The sequence below is a fragment of the Aquarana catesbeiana genome, linkage group LG10 (assembly GCF_042186555.1).
Source record: "Aquarana catesbeiana isolate 2022-GZ linkage group LG10, ASM4218655v1, whole genome shotgun sequence".
NCBI classification, from domain to species: Eukaryota; Metazoa; Chordata; class Amphibia; order Anura; family Ranidae; genus Aquarana; species Aquarana catesbeiana.
Genome location: NC_133333.1, coordinates 241,853,356 through 241,877,129, shown reverse-complemented (window position 1 = coordinate 241,877,129; position 23,774 = coordinate 241,853,356). Strand labels below are relative to the sequence as shown.

At 43.9% G+C, this 23,774-nt stretch overlaps 1 protein-coding gene across 1 annotated transcript in view; it reads right to left on the bottom strand.

Annotated features, from left to right (window-relative positions):
- The window catches only part of SLC25A33 (solute carrier family 25 member 33), a gene marked incomplete in the record, with an annotated part of 104,527 nt that overhangs the window by 900 nt on the left and 79,853 nt on the right, over positions 1-23,774 (bottom strand). The window contains 5 exon segments of the mRNA XM_073603525.1: positions 1,715-1,998; positions 4,393-4,459; positions 9,819-9,919; positions 14,645-14,722; positions 21,066-21,245. Of these exon segments, the coding sequence (XP_073459626.1) occupies positions 1,715-1,998; positions 4,393-4,459; positions 9,819-9,919; positions 14,645-14,722; positions 21,066-21,245 (710 nt within the window).

Below are 23,774 nucleotides of genomic sequence, written 5' to 3'. Positions count from 1 at the left end.
CCACATTTTGTCATGTTACAACCAATAATGTAAATGTATTTTATTGGGATTTTATGTGATAGATCAACACAAAGTGACATAATTGTGAAGTGGAAGGAAAGTGATAAATGGTTTTCAATTTTTTTTGCATTGGTATTCAGCCCCCTCTACTCTGATACACCTAACTAAAATCGAGTGGAACCAATTGCCTTCAGAAGTCACCTAATTAGTAAATGGGATCCACATGTGTGTAATTTAATCTCTGTATAAATATAGCTGTTCTGTGAAGCTCTCAGAGGTTTGTTAGAGAACTTTAGTGAACAAACAGCATCATGAAGGCGAATGAACACACCAGACAGGTCAGGGATAAAGTTGTAGAGAAGTTTAAAGCAGAGTTAGGTTATAAAAAAATATCCCAAGCTTTGAACATCTCATGGAGCTCTGTTCAATCCATCATCCGAAAATGGAAAGGGTAAGGCACAACTGCAAACCTACCAAGACATGGCCGTCCATCTAAACTGACAGGCCGGACAAGGAGAGCATTTATCAGAGAAGCAGCCAAGAGGTCCATGGTAACTCTGGAGGAGCTGCAGCGATCCACAGCTCAGGTGGGAGAATCTGTCCACAGGACAACTATTAGTCGTGCACTCCACAAATCTGCCACAAATCTGCCCTTTATGGAAAAGTGGCCAGAAGAAAGCCATTGTTGACAGAAAGCCATAAGAAGTCCCGGTTGCAGTTTGTGAGAAGCCATGTGGGGGACACAGCAAACATGTGGAAGAAGGTGCTCTGGTCAGATGTGTGGCGGAAAACTAACACTGCACATCACCCTGAACACACTATCCACACTGTGAAACACGGTGGTGGTAGCATCATGTTGTGGGGATGCTTTTCTTCAGCAGGGACAAGGAAGCTGGTCAGAGTTGATGGGAAGATGGATGGAGCCAAATACAGGAAAACCTGTTAGAGTCTGTAAAAAGACCTGAGACTGGGGCGGAGGTTCACCTTCCAGCAGGACAACGACCCTAAACATACAGCCAGAGCTACAATGGAATGGTTTAGATCAAAGCATATTCATGTGTTAGAATGGCCCAGTCACAGTCCAGACCTAAATCCAATTGAGAATCTGTGGCAAGACTTGAAAATTGCTGTTCACAGACGCTCTCCATCCAATCTGACAGAGCTTGAGCTATTTTGCAAAGAAGAATGAGCAAAAATGTCCCTCTCTAGATGTGCAAAGCTGGTAGAGGCATCCCCAAAAAGACTTGCAGCTGTAATTGTGAAAAAAAATGTGAAAGGTGGTTCTACAAAGTATTGACTCAGGGGGGCGCCATACAAATGTACCCCCCACACTTTTCACGTATCTGTAAGAAAATGTTGAAAACCATTTATAATTTTCCTTCCACTTCACAATTATGTGCCACTTTGTGTTGGTCTATCACATAAAATCCCAATAAAATACAATTTACGTTTTTGGTTGTAACATGACAAAATGTGGAAAATTTCAAGGGGTATGAATACTATTTCAAGGCACAGTGTATGTATAGAGATATATCTCTATATTTAAACTACCGTTTCCCTTTAACATCTATTCATGTGTAAAGAGATAGGTTTACTGGTTTAAGAGGCAATGAAGGGTAAACCTAACGCCCCCCTTCTTGCGGTTAATGATTTCCCAGGCAGCGTCAGTGTTTTTCCAAGTAACCTAGCGTGGTGTGACCCCCCAGAGACTCACCGTGTGGATAGGCGATGCAGGAGGCGCATCCTTTGGAAAAAGCTGCAGCAAACATTAATCCTAAGAAGTTGGAGGAGGACTTCTCGCCGGGCTTGTTGTTGCTCGTGGTTAGGGGGTTATCCTCCAGGTGCTTCTTAAGGCCTTCATATATTACAAAGCAGATCATAGTCTCGGAGATCCCAGCATAGGAGGCTGTGAGGCCCCTGTAAAATCCTCTCATCCCCTCCATCTGATACACATAGCGGGCACACTGCAGGGCGTTCATCTGCTTGGACCCTCTCTCCCTGATAACAGAAAAATCGGACATATGAATACCTTCAAGTATTAAACCTTTAGTGTTTTTTTTACTTCAATACATTGCGTGCAATAAACATTCCCCAGTAAACGGTTTGTTAAAACTTTTACCCCAACACCTGCCGTTTACAACTTTTAATGATGCTGGCTCCTGCTCTCTCAGTGCATCTTCTCCGAACTTCCTTTCAGAATTCAGAGTGCTATAAGATTGGAAGATGGGCAGATAAATGAGAGAATCTGCCTCCTCCAATCACAGAACATGTTACATTCTGGGAAAGAAGTACGGGTTGGATGAATGGAGGAGGTGGGTGGAAGTAGCGGGAGAGCTGCACGACTCTTTAACCTTTGCAGACTTGGAAGATCAGTGCTGTGGAGAAAAGATTTCTACACTATGCAGCAGCCAGACATGAGAGGCATTTCGTTAGAGGAAAGTTATTTTTGAATGCTTTCGATTTTTTAAAACTGCTGTTGACGATTCCACATTAAACCAGAAGTAGATATGTACATGAGGAAAAAAAAATTTGTTTCGTTTAGATTCGTTAAATTAGTATTCGGGATTCGTATTTGGAATTCGTTTTATGTCTTTTTCGAATTTACCAATTTTTTTTCCCCGATTCGAAACGATAAATTTTGAATTGGCTGAATCGAAAACTTTAGATTTTTTTTTCTCCTTGATTCGAATGTGGCAAAGTGAACAAACAAAAGAAAAATCTTCATCAAAATGATTACAAGGACTCTTTAAAATCACCTTTGGCTTAAAGGGGTTGTAAACCTTCGTGTTTTTTTTTTGTGAAAAAACACTTGGCAGTCCCAGCCCCCCCGTTTTACTTACCTGTGCCCCTTCATCTTCTCGGCGGGGACGTGCTGTCCCTCTCGCCACGGGGTCCCAGCTCTTGATTGGATAGATTGATAGCAGAGCAGCCATTGGCTCCCACTGCTGTCAATCAAATCTAATGACACGGGCGCCAGGGGGCGGGGCAGAGTCCAGCATTCGTGTCTGAGGATGCAAATTCTGGACTCGGGAGCGCGCCCGCAAGGTAACCCCCCCGGGAGAGCGCTTCTCCTAGGGGGTTATCTGATGCGGGGAGGAGCCGCGAAAACTGTCAGGGTACCCCAGAAGACGAGGTTCGGGGCCACTTTGTGCAAAACGTGCTGCACAGTGGAGGTAAGTATGACATGTTTGTTTTTAAAAAAAAAAACAAAAAAAAAAAACAAAAAAAAAAACGATCCTTTACAATCACTTACTTTACATAACTAAAACAGCATTGTTTTGAATCGGTACTCTAATACCTCCTTTCCACTGAGCGGATCGGTTCGGGTCGGTACAGTTTGAATGGCCTAGAATTAGTCCGGTCTATTCTGGTGAGCGTTTCCACTGCGGGTGGGACCACAAGGGGCCATACAGGGGTTTAGAAAAATGCCTCAGCATAGCAAAGCAGAGGGTTTTCTGTCAGCCAATCAGTGGAATGTATCGTGTGATGCCAGTAGCTCCGCCCTAACTGAACCGTTCCATTTTCTATGGCCCCACATCTGAAGCAGGACCCTGAATGGAGCGGTACGGTTCGGTTGTATGGGCCGCTTTCATAATGGAAACACCCAAAATAGCGTACCGTACCGAACCGATCCGCTCAGTGGAAACGAGGCATAATTACACACACAGTCTTTGTTTTCAGAAACTTGTTTACAGTTCGAATTCCACTGGAATTCGAGGTAAAATTCGATTTGTATTTCAATTAGAATTTTCTGAAATTCGGACAAATTTCGTTTTTCGGAGCATTCGGTAAAGTTCGTTTATACTGCAATTCGGGTATTTCCGAATAATGAAACGTTAGTCTGAACTGCACATGTCTAACCGGAAGTGAAGTCATGTCATCACTTCCGGTTACTGTTACAAACAGCCGATCAAAGCCGACCCCGAATCTGCTTGGCTGTCCAGCCAGCCAGCAGACGTGCTGGCTGGTCGATCCCGGAAAGGGGGGGACGGGGGTTGGACATCCCTTCCAACTGCTTGTAATGGTAATCGAGCGGCTAGTCAATCGCTCCGATTGCTATTACAAGACCGTCAGCTCTAAAAAAAAAAAATAAATAAAAAATAATATGATACCGAGGTGATGCCTGCAGCTGCATATCCTCCCGGTACAGACAACTTATTTGTCTCGTGGTAAATACACCCCTGATGCCATCCCATAGTTCCCGGAGGACACAGTGCTTCAATTTTAATTCGGTGGACATGGGCACTGCAGTGACAACACAATGGTTCTCTAAGCAATCCATTGTATTTCAGTGCTTAGGTCCAAAAAAATAGGAACAGCGGGAACAATTTAGGAGGTTGATTTCTGCAGCACATGACTGCAATATGATGACCATAGAAGATCTAATCTCACCTTCTCTCAAGCTGCATTCGTGTTTTCACCATCCAGATTGGATTCATCATCGTATTCGTCACAAACGCTGGGAAGAGAGAGAGAAGGAGAGAAGATTTATTATTCAGATTATAAACTGTGCTCTTGCAGTATCCTTCATTTTAGCTTTTTCCTTAAAAAAAAAAAAATTGAAGGCTCCATTCACACACTTGTACAACTCCAAATTTGCACGACTTCGGAGTGCAACTTTGATGCAACATTGGATGGGTAGAACTTGGAGGCGACTTGCTGTCCTGCAAAAATCGACCCACTATTGCATGTAAAACATTTAGGTACCACTTTCCTGCAACTTTTGAGGGTTAACATTGTAGTTTTCAAGTTGCATGGAAGTTGGACCAAAGTAGTGCACAAACTACTTTCAATTCGCTACTTGTGCGACTTTGGACATCAAAGTCGCACGACAAATTGTGGACATTACTCCCATGGATGTGTGTTTTCTGCTCTCACTGGCCACAGTCGGGCCCCCCTTAGTCTGAAGGACAGTAAACTGGCCCTTTGTTTAGAAAGTTTGGAGACCCCTGAAATAGAATTACAGGCCAGCTCTTCCATAGCGTAGTTGCACTGTATCAGTACCATCAATTAAATTTATGGTTATAACCACAATTCGCCACTAGATGGGAGCATTTAGCTACTCTGCATTGCGCTCACCCCATTACACAACCTCGTTGCTGGCTCCTCTATGTGCTGTACAGTCTATTTACAGTAGGGCAGTCAGCCAGACAAATCAGCTGGCCTGAGCAATATCTTGGATGGATCAATGTACTGCAGAGCGGCAGGCAGCTATTCCCATCCACGCACCCCTGCATTGCTGTCAGTATACAGGGAACACTGCAGGCTGTACGGCGCTCTGCAACCCTCCAGCCAAAATGAACTACAAGTCCCAGCATGGCATGTATTCACTCAGCAACTGGAGGGCTGCAGGCAAACCTCATATATTGAAGAATTTAAACACTAACTGTCCTTTTGGGCTGGGGAATTTTTTGGCAAGAAATTATAGGGTTTAATTAATTACATTTGTGAGGAGCACAATAAAGCCTTCTTAGAAAAAGAAGAAGAAGAAGATCTCATTCCATTACATATTATATTACATATATATTAAAATATTCCCCATTTCAGAATTGTGGGAGTAGCAGGGGTGTAACTACCACCATAGCAACCCATGCGGGCGCTATGGGGCCCGCAGCCAAGTGGGGCCCAGTGAGGATGAGAGCACCGCCGGCCAGTCTCCCAGCCAGGGGAAGAGAGAGGAGAGGAAGAGGCAAGCTGTGACCTGTGCCCAATACAGCGTTGCCTGTGCCCAATACAGCCTGGTCTGCCTGTGCCCCATACAGCTTCACCTGTGCAGAGGAAGAGGCAAGCCACCCAGATCAGCAGAGAGCTGAATTGCCCGATGTAAGAGCTTTCATTAGAACTTCCAGTGTTCCCGGGGCTCATGTCACATAGCTCCACCTCTTGGCCCGGCGCCTTTGATAGACAGAACGCCGATCCAATGTGGGATATGTGACGTCATCAAAGGCGTCAGGCCAAATGGTGGGGCTATGTGATGATGAGCCCCGGGAAGACGGGAAATTCAAATGAAAGCTATTACAGCAGGCAATCCCGCTCTCTGCTGATCCAGGTGGCTTGCCTCTTCCTCTGCACAGGTGAGGCTGTATGGGGCACAGGTAGACCAGGCTGTATGGGGCACAGGTCACGCTGCATGGGGCACAGGTCACGCTGCATTGACACTAGGGCAGCTGTGGGGGGGGGGGGGGGGGCTGTTTGCAGGGGGGCCCCATACAACATTTTACTATGGGGCCCTGCTATTTCTAGTTACGCCCCTGGGGAGTAGCCAGGCAAATGACCCCATTATGCCTCAACCGCCAAACACACATACAGAACATACAGAACCAGAGTGCAAATATAATAATACAGATCCATTAATTCCAAACTGCATACAGCCGTTTCAGGCTTTTTGCCATCATCAGTGCAGTGTATGGAAACCATGGCTTCTATGGAGTAGGGCTTGGGATCCAAGGAGACGGTTTGGCCTCTTTCACATGAGGCCGACTTGCAATCCGCAGTGGATTGCGCTGTCTGCAGCAGACGGCCTACAGTTAGCAGGCGACCTGGAGGAGTAATTCCGCACTTCACATACCCATTTGAAATGCCTCTTCGCCACACTATTTAAGCCCTAGTCACCTCTGTGGGGTGCAGTGGCAGGCGGCATCACCTGCTGAATGCAAAATGCTCTATTTTTTTTTGTTGCCCTGTGAAGCCAAGCTTAGCAGCCATGGCAATGTGTATGGGGCTGTCCAGCAGCCTCCGCTTGCCTTTGACAGGTGGCTGGAGCAACTTAAACATGCACCTCAACTGCCTGGTTTTGTCAAGTGACAGTGCCCATGAGAAAGGGGCCTTTAAAACCATATAGATTATGGTGAAAAGCAGTGGCGGCTGGTGCTCAAAATTGGGGGGGGGGGGGGGGTTCAAAAACATTTAGAAATCAATTGCAGTCACTGTGCCTATCAAACGCTGCCACCGTGCCCAACATATGCTGCTAGTGTGCCCTTGATTGCCCCCAGTGTGACCCCTGCCTGCTTGCCATCTGCCCAGCACTTACCCCGTCTCGGTGGGGCAGCAGGTGATGGCGACAAGCGGGGTCCTCCGTGCGTCTCCGGACGTTCTAATCTCCCTTCCTCTCCTCCTGATAGGCGTCCAATCACAGCGCCTCTCGTTTCAGCCAATCAGGTGACCGGTAACAGACCCGAGCACCTGATTGGCGGAGAGGTGGTTTAGTGTTAGGAAAGCAAATAGTCATTCGCTTTTCTAACACAGCTGAGTGACCTGCGAGCGCCCAGCACGGCGCTCACAGGTCACCTTTTTTTGAAGCCTATGGCTCTAATCAGATGCTTCAAAAACACCCCCCCTCCACTGTAATTCAGAAAAGGGGCCAGGCGCCTGGATAGGGAGTGGCAGCGGCGGAAATAGATAGATTCATGCTATGCATGAATCTATCTATTGGTGATAGAGGGGGTGGCAGGATAGAGGGGGCGGGACACTTTTTTTAAAAAATAAAGGAATTGTCAAAAACTGTCCCCTGTTGTTTTTACTTTTGACACTTTTTTGGGTGAATGGGTGGCCAATACCAAGAGATATCAATGCCAAATGCACAGCCTGTGTGTCTCCATCAATAGACCCTAAGTTTATCAGTCGATGCTCCCTGTGTCCCCGATAATATCAGTCTATGCTCCCCGTGTCCTGATAATAGCTCCTTGTGTCTCCGATAATATCAGTCTACCTTCCCTGTGTCCCCGATAATATAAGTCTATGCTCTCTGTGACCCCGATAATATCAGTCTATCTTCCCTGTGTCACCGATAATATCAGTCTATGCACCCTGTGACCCCGATAATATCAGTCTATGCTCCCTGTGTCCCCGATAATATCAGTCTATGCTCCCTGTGTCCTCGATAATATTAGCCTATGCTCTCTGTATCTCTGTACCTGTATTGTAATAAAACCCGCCAGCCGGCTCCAGAATTTATAATATTCATTCTACTTTGCTTTGTAAAGCAGCCGGCTGGCTCCAGTCATTGCATTCTCTGTCTTCCAGCACTCAGGGGAACGCGGGCCAATTCCCAGCACCTAACAGACGTTGTCAGGCTGATGAGAGAAGGACAATGAGCAGCTTGTTTTCTGCCTTTGAGAACCGGCCATTAGAAAGGGGGAAACATGCAGCTGCACATAACATCTTCGGGGTCTTTGTAGAAAATTCTTAGTCATTTTATACACTAAGGACTCATTCATGCGTGCTGTTATGTTGTCTGCTGCTCTGAAAAGCGCTTTGCAGTGGATCACTTTTCAGAGTGGTGTTTGACAGGCAGTAACAAGGTGATATGTTGGCTCCTCACTGCCTGTTTTAATCCTCAAAAAGGTGATTCTTGCATTGCACAGGATTGTGGCGTGGCCCCATTCACCTGAATAGGTCGTGTTTGCCAGTAGTACAGCCTGTCGAATGTCACGTGCCCTGGGATGTGTACAGTGGGTGGTCGGGGGGCAGGTGTAAAACCACAGCTTAAATGTTCCCCGTGGCCACCCTTGTGAATAAACTCCAACTTAAAAAAAAAACTTCCATTTCATTTAAAAATTGATAAAAAGGAGTCTGCACATGTATAGGATATTTGGTCTGAGCAGCCAATGTGAACAATGTTGCTTTGGTGGAGGGGTGGGAAGTTCTTCAATACTACAGTTAATGGCTGACCATGGTTCGGGGCCTGTGCATCAAAGTGTCAGGCCATCAAAAACTGACTTTTAATTTTTCCATTGATGCTATAGGGGTAAACATTCTAGTTTCCAATTGGTGTCTAGGGACAGGACATGGCAGGTAGCCAAGGATGGGGGGGGGGGGGTGCGGTAGTGCACTATGGATAACCAAGGGAGGGGGGCAGTGCACTATGGATAACCAGGGGAGGGGGGCAGTGCACTATGGATAACCAGGGGAGGGGGGCAGTGCACTATGGATAACCAGGGGAGGGGGGCAGTGCACTATGGATAACCAGGGGAGGGGGGCAGTGCACTATGGATAACCAGGGGAGGGGGGCAGTGCACTATGGATAATTAGCAGACGATTATCAATTCAACCATTTGCCACCTGGTTGTCTTCCATTTAGCGCCTGGAAGCTGGTAGCAGTATATTTGTAAATCCATACCTCTCTTGCCACCTATGCCAGAAGAAACTGCAAAATCTGACACTTCAGGAAGTGTCAATCCCCTGGTCACCACTGAGCTCAGTGGTTGCTTCTTCTGGCCCTGCACAGAGTACTGGCTTAGGAGCCAATGGCTCAAACCATTGAGCACAGCCGGGGTGGGGGGGTCATTCCCAGAAGTGTCGGTTTCAGAAGCTGCTGAGGGTTGCATTCTCAGGAGGTACATTTTTACTTTAGAGACAGTTGCTTTAAAGCTGAACTCCGGGATAAGGAAATATTATCTTAATACAAAAGTCAAGTGTATCCTTCCTAGAAACTTGGTGAGCTTTGTGTATTTCTTCCAGATCCAGTGTGAGACTTTCCCTCTGTGTAGGAGCTTCCTGTAATCCAGACCGCTCACTGCTGCGCTCTCTCCTTGTGCAGGGTGATGGTCTTGTCTCCTCCCCCTTCCTGTAGTTTTCTGTAGTGGGTGGGACCTTCTGGCCTCCTCCCACAGCTCTCCTCTCTGCACAGGCAATGATGTCACTTTTGTGATATCACAATGATGCTACTTTTACAAGGTAATATCTGGGTTTGGAAAGGCATTTGGTGCCCACAAATTAAACTCTATTGAGGGATATATTAAAATGAAAGTTTTGGTGTCCGGAGTTCAGCTTTAATTGGAGAGCATTTTGATTTTGTAGAAAAGGTCAATTGGCCTTACCTGCACATCCCGCAGAACACATGTGGACGAGGTTACCGTTCGGAACAAATATTGCATTGAACTGCTCCTTGGCTTTTGAGTATGATGCAAAGTAGACGGCCCTGAGAAGGAAAGACAAGCAGACGTTAATGTAAACCAGAGACTGTGTGCAAACACGCGGCGGACATCTGCTCAGCAGTCAGACATGATCATTGCCAAAAGCGGACGCGGCCAAGTTCCAGCAAACCGACTCCCACCCCCCCCCGTTATCAAACTAAAAATAAGGTCGAGTAGCGACATGTTCTAACTGTCCAATATCACCTGGCTGCGCTATCTACTGAAAGAAGGGTTCTGATTGGTCGATGTGGGTTACAGCATAGTATGGTCATATGCATGTCCTTTTTTCCCACAAATAGAGCTTTCTTTTTGGTGGTATTTGATCACCTCTGCAGTTTTTATTTTTTGCGCTATAAAACAAAAAAAGAGCAACAATTTTGGAAAAAAAAAAAAAAATTTTCTTCATCAATTTAGGCCAATATGTATTCTGCTACATATTTTTGGTAAAAAAAAAAAATCCCAATAAGCGTATATTGATTGGTTTGCACAAAAGTTATAGTGTCTACAAACTATGGGATAGGTTTATGGAATTTTTACTTATTTTTTTTTAAGTTTTACTTGCAATGGCGGTGATCAGCGACTTATAACGGGCCTGCGATATTGCGGCGGACAAAAATTGGACACCTTTGACACTTTTTTGGGGACCGCTGACACCAATACAGTGATCAGCGCTAAAAATATGCACGGTCACTGTACTAATGACACAGGCAGGAAAGGGGTTAACATCAGGAGCAGTCAAATGGTTAAATGTGCAGCCACCATGTGTTACTGTGTACACTGTGTGTGGTTTTTACTAAGCAATGTGCTTTGTAGGAAGAAAAAAAAAAAAAAAAAAAAAAAAACAGCACATTGCTGCTGTCAGAAGAGAGCCTCGTGTTTGTTTGTTTGTTTACCTACACAGGGCTCTCTTCAGTAATGTCCGGAGCCAATCGTGGGGGGCCCGACAGCCGCTGACTGGTTGGTGCTGCAGCCAATCTCAGCACAGCTCTCTACCCCGGGACGTGTGGATCACACACCAAGTAGGTGATCTGATGCAGAGCGCTGCCCTGCCGCAGTATATCTACGGCGGACCGTGCGCAAGCGGTTAAAGGGTAACTCCACTTTTGCAGAAAAAAAAACAGCAAATAAAACAAAAATATAGTGTATACAATTGCGACACAAGTTATATTGTAACTGAGTGTCCAAAAAAAAAAAAAAAAAAAAAAAGACCTTTCCTTCAATCTGCAGCCTCTAGTCTTCTGCAAAATTTTTATATGACAACCAGGAGGTGTTCTGTACACAGGATGGTGAACGGAAGGTCCCCCAGAAATGTAATTTCCTGCTTGTGTGATTAACGCATTGATTTTCCCAGAAGTCTGCACTAAGATACAAGTCAGATTTTGGGCATCCCCTACAAAAAAAAGTTTTTTTGGTGAGATACTCCCAAAGCGAAATCACGTCTAAAGGGATGCAGGCCCTGCCACTTTCCTTCATTAGAATCCTGCAAGCGCAGCAGCTGATTGATAATTATAAAATCACTTCCATTCACTCTGTACATGAACACAGACAAACAGCTATTTCTTCAGAATAACAAAAAGGTAGGAATCTGCCACAAAGTTTGTTAAACCCCTTGTAATGTAATGTGAAGCGATCACCCAGAGGGGATGTTTTTTTTGTTGTTTTTTTTTTTGTTTTTTTTGTTTTTTTTAACAAAACTGGAATTACTTTTTAACCATTTCAGTACTGGGCACTTTCCCCCCTTCCTGCCCAGGACAATTTTCAGCTTTCAGCGCTGTAGCACTTTGACAATTGTGCGGTCATACAACACTGTACCCAAACTACATTTTTATAATTTTCTTCCCACAAATAGAGCTTTCTTTTGGTGGCATTTAATCACCACTGGGAGTTTTAAAAAAGACCGACATTATTGAAAAAAAAAAAAACTGATGGGCACTAATAGGTGGCACTGATAGGAGGCAATGATGGGCACTGGATAGGCAACACTGATGAGGAGCTACTGACAGGTATTACTGAGTGGCATTTGAAGGGCACTGACAGGCATTACTGATGGGGCACCGATTGGCACATTTATGGGCACCGACAGGCGTTCTTTATGGGGCACAGGCTGGCAGCTGATGGGCAGTGATTGGCAGCTGATGGTCACCTCTAATGGGGGCTGCATTGATGATCAATGTGCCAATTATCAGCGCAGGCACCCCCCCCCCAGTGGTATAAATATATAAAAATGCCATAAATATATCCCCTATTTTGTAGACGCTATAACTTTTGCACAAACCAAATCAATATACGCTTATTGCGATTTTTACTAAAAATATGTAGAAGAATACATATCGGCCTAAACTCGAAGAGTTTTTTTGGGGGGGTATATTTATTATAGCAGAAAGTAAAAAAATTGTTTTTTTTTCAAAATTGTCGGTTTTTGTTTATAGCACAAAAAAAAAACAAAAAACGCTGAGGTGATCAAATACCACCAAAAGAAAGCTCTATTTGTGGGGGAAAACAAAAAAAAAAAAAACACGTCAGTTTGGTTTGGGTACAGTGTGGCACAACCACACACTAGTCAGTTAAAGCGCAGTATTCGCAAAAAATGGCCTGGCCATTAAGGGGGCAAATCCTTCCGGGGCTGATGTGGTTAATGTATAATTAAACTTTTGTACTTTTTTTTTTTTTATAAACCTACTGTCTGTTTATGTGTCTGCCCTTAAAGTCCCACAGTACCGGGGGGGTACCTTTTCATTTTTTGCAGAGACAGGAAGTGGGAAAATCTTCCCGATGGGGGGGGGGGGTCACATACAGCAAAATATACCTGGAAGTAGTCCTAAAACATTAAAAAAAAAAATGCTTTGGCTGAAGCTCTGCTCTACATTTAGGGCCCATGCGCTCATGGCGTTTTTGCAGCTGCTTTTAGGGGCGTCTGGCAATTTTTTTTTTTTACTGCCACTGAACTCTCCTACATGTAAGCCTATGTGTCCATGCACACAAACTTTCAGAAGAGTTTGGAGGTGCAAGCATTTAGGGGCAGTGTTTTTACTGTAAAAACGCCCAGAAAACGCTAAACGCACATAAACACCTTTGAACGCTATTCAAAAACACGGCTAAAATCACGCTTTTAACGCTGCTTTTTCCTGGCAGCAGTGCTGGTGTTTTTTTAAACGTTCCATGTGCATGAGGTCTTACAATTCGTGTGACTTCATGCTGGAAGAATCTCATTGATACAACTACTTTTTTATGTAAACTGGATACAATCAATAAAAGGGTTTAAAAGCTTCAAAATTCAGAGATGGTTGCTGGATGTTTCCAATGAGTCATTCACCGAATTGTAGTCATCCTTTTCTGGAAGAACATTGTAATCACTTTCATTGTTGCAGTCATTCATTTAATTTTCCCATAAGCCACCCAGGGGAGGAGGAACTAATCTTTATGGTAATAGATAGTGTCAGAGTCCACAGAGTGTTTGCTGCTATATAGGAAACCACAGAGATCTGTGGAGATAACACCAGGTGATAGACACACTGATCAGCCACCGATAAAAAAAAGCGGTTACAAGGACAGATCCCTATGCTAACACGCTTCAAGGGAGTTCAAACTAATCTATAGAGAAAACAACTATTGGTTCAAAGTGTCTATCATATCTATCTCCGGTCATTGACCCAAAAATATTCTATTTCATTTCTTACAATTTTTATACTTTAACTGTTGTTTTATATGGGTTATTTTATGTGTACAACCCTTGTTTTAGTAATACATGTCAAAAGGATTCTCAGAGTACTGTGGGTTAACTTAAAGGCCAAGTTCACATTTAGAATATGTTACATGAAGGTTTAAAAGGAGCCAGCAACTCGTCCTTTTGAAAAAGTCACCATATTACATCAGGTGGAGTGTACAAAATACAGTGACTTACGCATTTCGACAATAAGCCTTAATCATAAGCCATCTTTTTAGCACATATTACACCTGTATTTAAAATGTAACATGTTTCAGTGCCTCCCTTCACCCCCTGATCCCCCCCCCCCCTCCATCCCGTGACAGTGGGGAGGGGGATCTTCTTCCCTACAGTCACATTTAAAATCAACATGGCTGCGTGGGGTTCCGCAAATCATTCATTCACAGGGATCGGTGAATGAGTATACCTAAAGTCTCATCTGCCACCAGGGCTGCCACGAAAACTGCACCCTGGTGCCAAAAAGGTTGGGGACTGCTGTCATAGCTTATTGCAGAAGTGCATTCTTATGGATTTTGTGTGGCCAGCTTTCCACCGGTAGTGAGCAGTAGCACCAGTGATGTCATCCACTCCTACCTGAAGCATCTAAAGCTAAAGTCAAGGTATTTTTTAAAATTTTGTTAGTAAAAAAAAAAAAAAAAAAAAAAAAAAAAAAACACACCTTTAATTTGTGACATGCTTTATGAAACCATTTGTATTGGGCAAACATGGGCTTGGACTGAACCCAAAATCATCCCCGATTAGGAAACCTAGACAAGAAAATGTTCTGTGTAGAAGATGTGATCTAGAAGGATGGTGTTTGGGTACCAATGGTTCTGGGCCTATAGGCTGCACGAACGGCAATTTGGCCCTTGGGAAAGGATCCAACATATCATTCTGGTTGTGATAATATTGTATAGATCTGTATTATGTAGTATTGTGTGCATTTTATTGATGTGGGATTATTCTCTGGGGTTCTTTAGATGTCAAGTCGGAGATGGTACAACCATAGCATTGGTTTTGTCATTACCTGGAAGGAGCGACACCGACTAGGTTAGGACCCAGCCCCCGGAAAAGAGATTTTGGTCCTTCTTTTTCAAGGATGGATCTGTAAAAGATAGACAAGGCTTGGGTTAGATTAAAAAAAAAATGGAAGCTGTGTAGCAGTTTATGGCATGCAGCTCTATAGGACATGAATTTGGGATAATGAATTCATATAGGATTTTGTGGGCCAGGTAAAAGCTTAAGCCCAACTCAAATGGAAATAAAATAAATTAAAAAAAAACACCCTTGCAGCCCCCCCCCCCCCCCCCCAACACTGCACTGCACTTCCTTGTCAACTATTAATTCCTAATTAATTCCTTGTTATGTCTAGAGGATTTTAGGCCAGACTGTAGCACTTAACCTATACCCTGCTTCTGTGTTCTCCTCCTCAAGTTCCGGGCCTGGGGGGCATCATCATGTACAATGCAGAAACAATAAATCTGTGCTGTACATTTGAGGCTGGGAGTGTGACCAGAGGAGCTGCGGGGGGACAGGTTGCAATGCTAGACGCTCCCTTTTGAAAACAGTGAAAAAGATGAAGACAAAGATTCCCCCAGTCCCTTTCAATGCAGCCAAGCAGCAGGGGGGGGATTTTTGCAGCACAGCGTGATCAGGGTGTGCCCAGGCACACCTGGCACACCCTGTGCGCACGCCTATGCATGCCATGCACCTTTGTCATTAGAAGTACCATACCAACATAGCTGAATTGTTATACAACAGACCAGCAGCTATGTGTTTGGAGCTACGCCTTCAGCTCCTGGAGGAGAAAAATGACCTTTCAGATACTTTCTATTGTAAGGCGAAGTCTGCTGTACTGAACTCAGGACAAACAGAAAATCGGCCTGTCTCAGTAAAAAAAACAGTCAACAAAAAGCAGTTCAAGGATTCTACAAACAAAAAACACTTTATATACACACACACACACACACACGTATACTAGCAGTATGCAAATAGGGAAACTATTTGGAACGGTTTAACCTGCCAAAAGACTAGTAATTCTGTACAGCCAGTTTTGTGATCCTGTGTCTCCATGCATTATTTTGTTGGGAAATCACTCTGAAAAGCAACCCCCTAGCACAGGGGTCTGAAACAGTTGGCCCTCCAGCTTTTCCAAACTACAAGTCCCATCATACCTCTGCCTGTGGGAGTCATGCTTGTAACTGTCAGCCTTGCAATTCCTCGTGGGACAAAAATCACAATAAATTGACAGGGGGTCTGTAACCCTTCTCAACTCTATCCAAAATTAAATTAAAAAGGTTTGACTAAAAACATACACTGATGTTTTTATTTTAATTTATTCAACCTTTGTTAAAAAAAAAAAAAAAAAAAAAAAAAATTCCAAAATTTAACCCAGATTATTACAAAAAGAAAAAAAATGTACCAGTATTTATTTTTGTTTCAAAGCATTGCATCTGAAATGAGTGGATTTCAGGTGCGATGTACAGGCGCAGGTCTTTACAGAGAATTATGGATTTATTGATCTCTTCAGAGCACAATGGAATATGTTGGGCCCATGTAATGGATTATCTCGACTTTCTTGTAATAATTAATGAAAAAGATATTGATAACGTGTTACAGAACTGGAGAAGCGATGTTTTAGCTGCAGCAGTTAAAGTGTTAACTCAAAATATTAAAAACACTGCCAGCTCCTCTATTATAGGCAGGCATACCACATTGTGCAAGTCTTTTCTAAAAACGAGGATTGTAAATACCTTTTTAGGGTATCTTCAGGCCGGTCACGTGACTTGCGGCCACTTTACAGCTTCGATACATGGCTACTGCAGGAGGGGCCGAGATCTCCCTCTGATATCAGCCGGGGAGGTCACGTGGTCGCTCAGCCCCTCCCACAGAAGCCCTGTCTTGGAGATGTAAAGCGGCCGAGAGTCATGTGATAACTCTTAATAATGTATTTACAATCCTCGTTTTTAGAAAAAAAAAAAAAAAGACTTAGTGTGGTATGCCTGCCTATAATAGTGGGACTGGCAGTGACCATTGTAAGCATTTTATTTTTACTCATAGTGGCGGAGATGGGGGGGGGGGGCACAGAGACAGACACAAAACATGGAGCTGACAGGCAGGGAAGAGGAGGTGAGGGGGAGAGAGGAGAAGAGGAGAGCTACAGAGGGACATAAACTGACCATGGTGGTCAGGGCTCAGCAGCCCCGATTATCATGGTCAGCGCAGAGAGGGGGACACAGGAAGTGGCAGGATCAGCCAGGTTTTTTTTTTTTTTTTTATAGTTTAGAGGGGGGCAGATTATTACACAGCACAAGCACTTTGCTGTTTAATCTGCTTTAAAGGAAAAGGATCTTAATTTTTTTTTTTTTTTTAGGGTTAACAAACACTTTAAATAATTATTTTTGCCCAGATCCTGACCTTGATATACATTTACTGTGTTGACACAAGCAAGCAGAACATGTTCTGTGTGTTAAAGCAGCTAGAGTCAGGAGTCAGTTTTTATTTGATGTAGAGAAATGTTTCCTGCTGAAAGTGGATCTACTGCTTGTAGAGAGCGGATTCTGCACATCGGACCACACATTTCATGTACATCAGAGGCTAGAATAATGCAGACTGTACAAAACAGTAATATTGATATGCAACGTGTCATAATCAGCCGAGTCTAATATTTAAAGTATAACTAAAAAGGCAAAACTTTTTTTTTTTTTTTTTCAAAATTAAACAAACACCTGCGCCTAGGTATACAACTAAATTACAGCGCCTTGAAAAAAGTATTAATACCCCTTGAAATTTTCCACATTTTGTCATGTTACAACCAAAAACGTAAATGTATTTTATTGGGATTTTATGTAATAGACCAACACAAAGTGGCTCATAATTGTGAAGTGGAAGGAAAATTATAAAATGTTTTTTCAAATTTTTTTACAAATAAATATGTGAAAAGTGTGGGGTACATTTGTATGGCGCCCCCCTGAGTCAATACTTTGTAGAACCTCCTTTCACTGCAATTACAGCTGCAAGTCTTTTTGGGGATGTCTCTACCAACTTTGCACATATAGAGAGGGACATTCTTGCCCGTTTATTTCAAAACACCTCAAGCTCTGTCAGATTAGATGGAGAGCGTCTGAACAGCAATTTTTCACAGATTCTCAATTGGATTTAGGTCTGGACTGTGACTGGCCATTCTAACACATGAATATGCTTTGATCTAAACCATTCCATTGTAGCTCTGGCTGTATGTTTAGGGTCGTTGTCCTGCTAGAAGGTGAACCTCCGCCCCAGTCTCAAGTCTTTTGCAGACTCTAACAGGTTTTCTTCTAAGATTGTTCTGTATTTGGCTCCATCCATCTTCCTATCAACTCTGACCAGCTTTCTTGTCCCTGCTTAAGAAAAGCATCCCCACAACATGATGCTGCCACCACCATGTTTCACAGTGGGGATGGTGTGTTCAAGGTGATGTGCAGTGTTAGTTTTCCCCCACACATAGGCCAAAAATTTTAGTCTCATCTGACCAGAGCACCTTCTTCCACATGTTTGCCGTGTCCCCCACATGGATTCTAGCAAACTGCAAATGGGACTTCTTATGGTTTTCTTTCAACAAGGTCTTTCTTCTTGTCCCTCCATAAAGGTCAGATTTGTGGAGAGCACAACTAATAGTTGTCCTGTGGACAGATTCTCCCACCTGAGCTGTGAATCTCTGCAGCTCCTCCAGAGTTACCATGGGCCTCTTGGCTCTTCTCTGATTATTGCTCTCCTTGCCCGGCCTGTCAGTTTAGGTGGACGGCCATGTCTTGGTGGGTTTGCAGTTGTGCCATACTCATCCATTTTCGGATGATGGATTGAACAGAGCTCTGTGAGATGTTCAAAGCTTGGGATATATTTTTTTTTTTATAACCCTGCTCTAAACTTCTCCACAACTTTATCCCTGGGCTGTCTGGTGTGTTCCTTGGCCTTCATGATGCTGTTTGTTCACTAAGTTTCTCTAACAAACCTCTGAGGGCCTCACAGAACAGCTGTATTTATACTGAGATTAAATTACACACAGGTGGACTCTATTTACTAATCAGGAGACTTCTGAAGGCAATTGGTTCCACTAGATTTTAGTTAGGGGTATCAGAGTAAAGGGGGCTGAATACAAATGCACACCACACTTTTCACATATTTGTAAAAATAAAAAAAAATTGAAAACCATTTATTAATTTTTCTTTCCACTTCACAATTATGGGCCACTTTGTGTTGGTCTATCAAATAAATCCCAATAAAATACATTTACATTTTTGGTTGTAACATGACAAAATGTGGAAAATTTCAAGGGGTATGAATACTTTTTCAAGACACTGTAATCTAATGAGCAGCCACTGTTTAACTATCTAAATGGGCAAACGGCGGTTCACGCTGACATCTGCGAACCGCTGCGGGTGTCAATGCAAAGTTAATGACACCCCCAGATCGGTTCGCAGTGTGAACTGCAGGAATCAGATCGCATAGGTGTTAACACCCATGCGATCCGATTCCAGCGCTGACCAAGAACAAAAAAAAAAAAAAAAAAAAAAAGGTCCCGCACCATTTTGGGGCGAATGCCATGCGAATACAGCCATACAATCTGTATGGCTGAATTCAGAACGCACATACGTCGCATCTGATCTGCATAGCAGTGTGAATCCCATGCGATCTCCAACATGGCACCAGTGTGAAACCAGCATGAAAGTGAAAGCAAAAGAAAATCCCCGAATTTTGGGTTGTCCCCAGAAAAATAATGGAGGGGAAATCTTCCAATGGGGACACTGGTTCTGGGGACTTGGGGGTCCCCAAGGAATTCCCTTAATTTGCAAGGATTTCCTCTCACTTCCTGTTTGGCTATGAGACAGGAAGTGAAGGGAAATCTCCACAATGGGACACAGATGGCTAAAAAAAAAAAATCTGACAAGGGTTATAAACCTTTCTTGCTCAATTCAGAATGGGAAAAAAAAGTTTTTGCCTCTAGTTCTACTTTAAAAAGGTTCAACTTTACCTTTAGAGAAACAGTCTTTATCCACCTCCCTATCACTGTACTGTAAAGTAAACAGCAGGGAGGTGGATGTCTGTTTCTGGAGTGTGGTCTATACACAGCACTTTATAAATAGCCTTCAGGCATCCAGTGTGCCCGGTATAGGCTGTAGTGTAAACCAAACCGGCATCAGAGGACTGTATACAGTGCCAATATGAGCAGCTCTGTGCCATGTGATCACTGTAATGACCAATCACAGCGATCATAAATGTAAACAGTATACTGTTTACATCAGAAGAGAGCCCGTCCCTTGCTTTGCTCTTACAATAGAGGAAGAGGAATAGAGGAAGTTATAAATGCATTTTCAATCCTTAGTTCAAACAGAAGACTTGGGGTAGGAGGGGGTTTGATTCGGAGATCGTTTTTAACCCATTCACTTCCCCCTCCTCCCCTGTACATCTCAGCTCCATCTTGTCTCAAGTGACCTGTATTATAACCCCTCACCTCACCTCCCTTACCCTGCCCTCCCCACACCTCCTTTACCTCACCTCACCTCCCCTCGCCTCCTTTACCTCACCTCACCTCACCTCACCTCCCCTCACCTCCTTTACCTCACCTCCCTTACCCTACCCTCACCTCCCCTCCCTTACCCTGCCCTCACCTCCCTTACCCTGCCCTCACCTGAACATTAAAGAGGAAGTAAACTTCCTCTGCTGACATTTACATATAGGTAAGCCTATAATAAGGCTTACCTATTAGGTAGTGTAAATATCTCTTAAACATGTACCGTTTAAATTACATGCAGCCAGTGACTTCACCGGTACATGCCCTCTGAAGGAATGGCCATGGGTGCCGTTACTCCTGAGCCCTGTGGCGTAAATTGCACGCGAGTGATGTCATCGCGCCCCCCCCCCCGGCCACTCACGCGGCTGAAGGCCGCGAACCTCGAAGGAAGACTGGGGGAAGATGTCAGCCGTCTCAGCGCTGTGCTCTAAGGTAGGTATTTCATAATGGGCTATTATACGATGCATACTAGCACATGATGACATAGCCTTGCGGGGAAAATATATATATATATATATATATTTATTTATTTTTTCAACCAACTGCGGTTTACTACCGCTTTAACCTTCATCTCCGTCCTCCCACTGTGTGTGACCAGTACATTAACCCCTTCCCTCTGTGTTTGCTCTATGTTGCTGCTGTATCTAGTGCTCCATGTTTTAACCCTCTCAATAGCAGCATGTGTCTTCATTCCCCAAAAATTGTGGCAAAATATAACCTTGGGGTGTCTACTTTCCAAAAAAGGGTCAGTTCCTTGACGTAGTAAAAAAAAAAACAAACATAAAATCCCCGTGATTATTATAATGAAGGCGATTACAGACTGATACTTAAGTGGTTAACCCAACTTCCCCACCCACTACAGCCTACATGGAGCTGAAAGACTGTGGTGAGCACTTACTTGAGAACTTGGAGAACCGTAGGGGAGACGGAAGTGGTTGGTCGTACGACTCCTCCGCTGAGTGTCCCAAGCTGTACCTGAGAGTAGTAAACTGGCTGAAGGGCGATCCCTGAGGACTGTAACCGTGTCTTGATCACCTCCAGGGGACATGTGACAATGGCTCCAACTGTGCCAGCACACCTGAGGACATAACAAAATGGCATGTTACCACATAGCTAGAAAAAAATAGATTAAAAAAAATAAATAAAGATATAATTTTTTTATATATAAAAAAAAAAAAAAAGTTATATCACGCCATGCATCAATAAAAAGCTATATCACACCATACAGCAAGAAAAGGCATATTACATCATACACCAAAATGTCAAGCAGACCACACCTCAACAGCTTGTTTTGAAGTATATCAAACATCTTAAATAGCGTAAATAGGTTATGTCAGTGATACAAAACCTCCTGCTCTCTAGCTCCGTGTCGCCTCCTCCCATGCACGCCTCCAGGACTTCTCTCGAGCTTCTCCCATCCTATGGAACTCCCTACCCCAAGCTGTCCACTTTTAGGCCATCCCTGAAAACCCTATCAAGCCTCCACATAACTGTATTTCCACTTTCTCCATCAGCTCATCTCCCGCAGTTATTACCTTTTGTATCACTTGACACCGCCCCCCCCCCCCCCCCCCCCATTTAGATTGTAAGCTCTAATGAGCGAGGCCCTCTGATTCCTACTGTATTGAATTGTATTGTAACTGTACTGTCTGCCCTCATGTTGTAAAACGCTGTGCACACTGTTGGCGCCATACCTGTATAATAAGAATATAAATAATTATATTACTGAGAAGCATGCTTGCAGACACCAAACAAAATGGCCAGTTATCACACGATCTAGAGAAGTTTCGAGACTAGCTCTGTTTACAAGAAAGTACTTTATCTAGGTTTACACATCACCTTCAGTAGGATCATGTAGAGTCAGCATAGTCACCATTCTAAGGAGGGTGGCTACATGCCACATACTGTGGGACCATAAGGAGCCAGCGTCGCCACCACCGTACTGAGGAGGGTGGCTACATTCCACAAAGCGTGGGAGCCTGTAGAGCCAGCATAGCCACCATTCTGAGGGATATGGCTACATCCCACATACAGTGGGACCATAAGGAGTCAGTGTAGCCACCGTACTGAAGAGAGTGGCTAGATTCCACAAAGCGTGGGACCCTATAGAGTTAGAGTAGCCACCGTGGTGAGGAGGGTGGCTACAACTCACATAGTGTATGGTGGGACAGACCAGCTTAGCCACCCCCAAGGATGTGTGATCAGGACAGTTTCTACCTTTACATTTACTCCATGTACTTTCCAACATTGCTATTCCAAGGTATTCAGATGGCCACATATGAAGATATGGAATATTACATTTGTGTTTTTTATGAGCGGCTCGGACTGAGCACAAGTTCAGCCCGAACATTGCTTGTTGGCACCTCCGGCAGAGCCCCCCCACCACCACGTTGAGGGCATGTGGCCTGGTATGGTTCGGCATGTGGCCCGGTATGGCACAGTTGTTCACCGCCCCCCTTTCCTGACCTGCCAGGCTGCATGTTCGAAAAAGGGTCTGGTATGGATTTGGGGGGGGGACCCCACACCTTTTTTTTTTTTTTAATTGTGGCATGGGTTTCCCCTTAAAAACCACTTCAGCCCCGGAGGATTTTACCCCCTTAATGACCAGAGCATTTTTTTTTTGCGATACGACACTGCGTCGCTTTAACCAACAGTTGCGCAGTCGTGCGACACTGTACCCAAACAAAATTTACGTCTTTTTTCCCCCACAAATAGAGCTTTCTTTTGGTGGTATTTTATCATCACCTCTGCGGTTTTTATTTTTTTGCGTTATAAACAAAAGACCGACTGTCTTTTTTTTTTAAAAAAAACATTTTGCTATTGCTGGCAATTTACAGTAAATGTAATTTTTTTTATTTATAAAATGTCAGTTTTTAAAAAGTCAGTGTACACAGTACATATGCGCCACTTTACAGGCAGATTAAGGGGACCCCCCAGGCACTATATTTAACAGAATTTTTCATTTTTATGGTTTCACTTTAAGCATCATTAAACCACTGCTCATTTAAAAACGATTTTTTTTTTTTTTTTTTTTTTTTTAAGTGTTTTTTGCATTGATGTCCCCCATGGTAGTACCCGGACCCCCATACCCTTTTTATGGCCAAGAACTTGAAATTAAGCCTTCAAAATAGGGACTTTTGATTTTTCCAAGTTCGGGTCCCATAGACTTCAATGGGGTTTGGACCTAAACTTTTGTGATGTCCAAGAGTTTTGGCGCAAACCGAACCGGGGGGGTGTTTGGTCCATCTCTAGTCTCTAGCTTGTGTTATGCAAAGTAATCAGTTTCTTTTTTGCGTTCTCATACTAAACCCAAGGAGGAATCCTATTGGTTGCTGTGCATAACTTGCGTCAGTCACATGCTCCCTATTCCTTTCATTACCTGGCATCAGTGGCAGCCTGTCCATAGAGGGGCGCAGCACCCCCTATTCATGCGTCCGGCCCCCTAATCTACATGCGGGATGTCGGAAGCATTGATTCCAAGGGGCCCCCCCCCCCCCCCCCCCAAGCACATGATTAGAGCATGAGGCTGTGACGATAGGGAGTTAATATTAATAATACCTTCCAAAAAAGGTACAAAGGCCTCTGATCTCCACCACATTCCCATCTG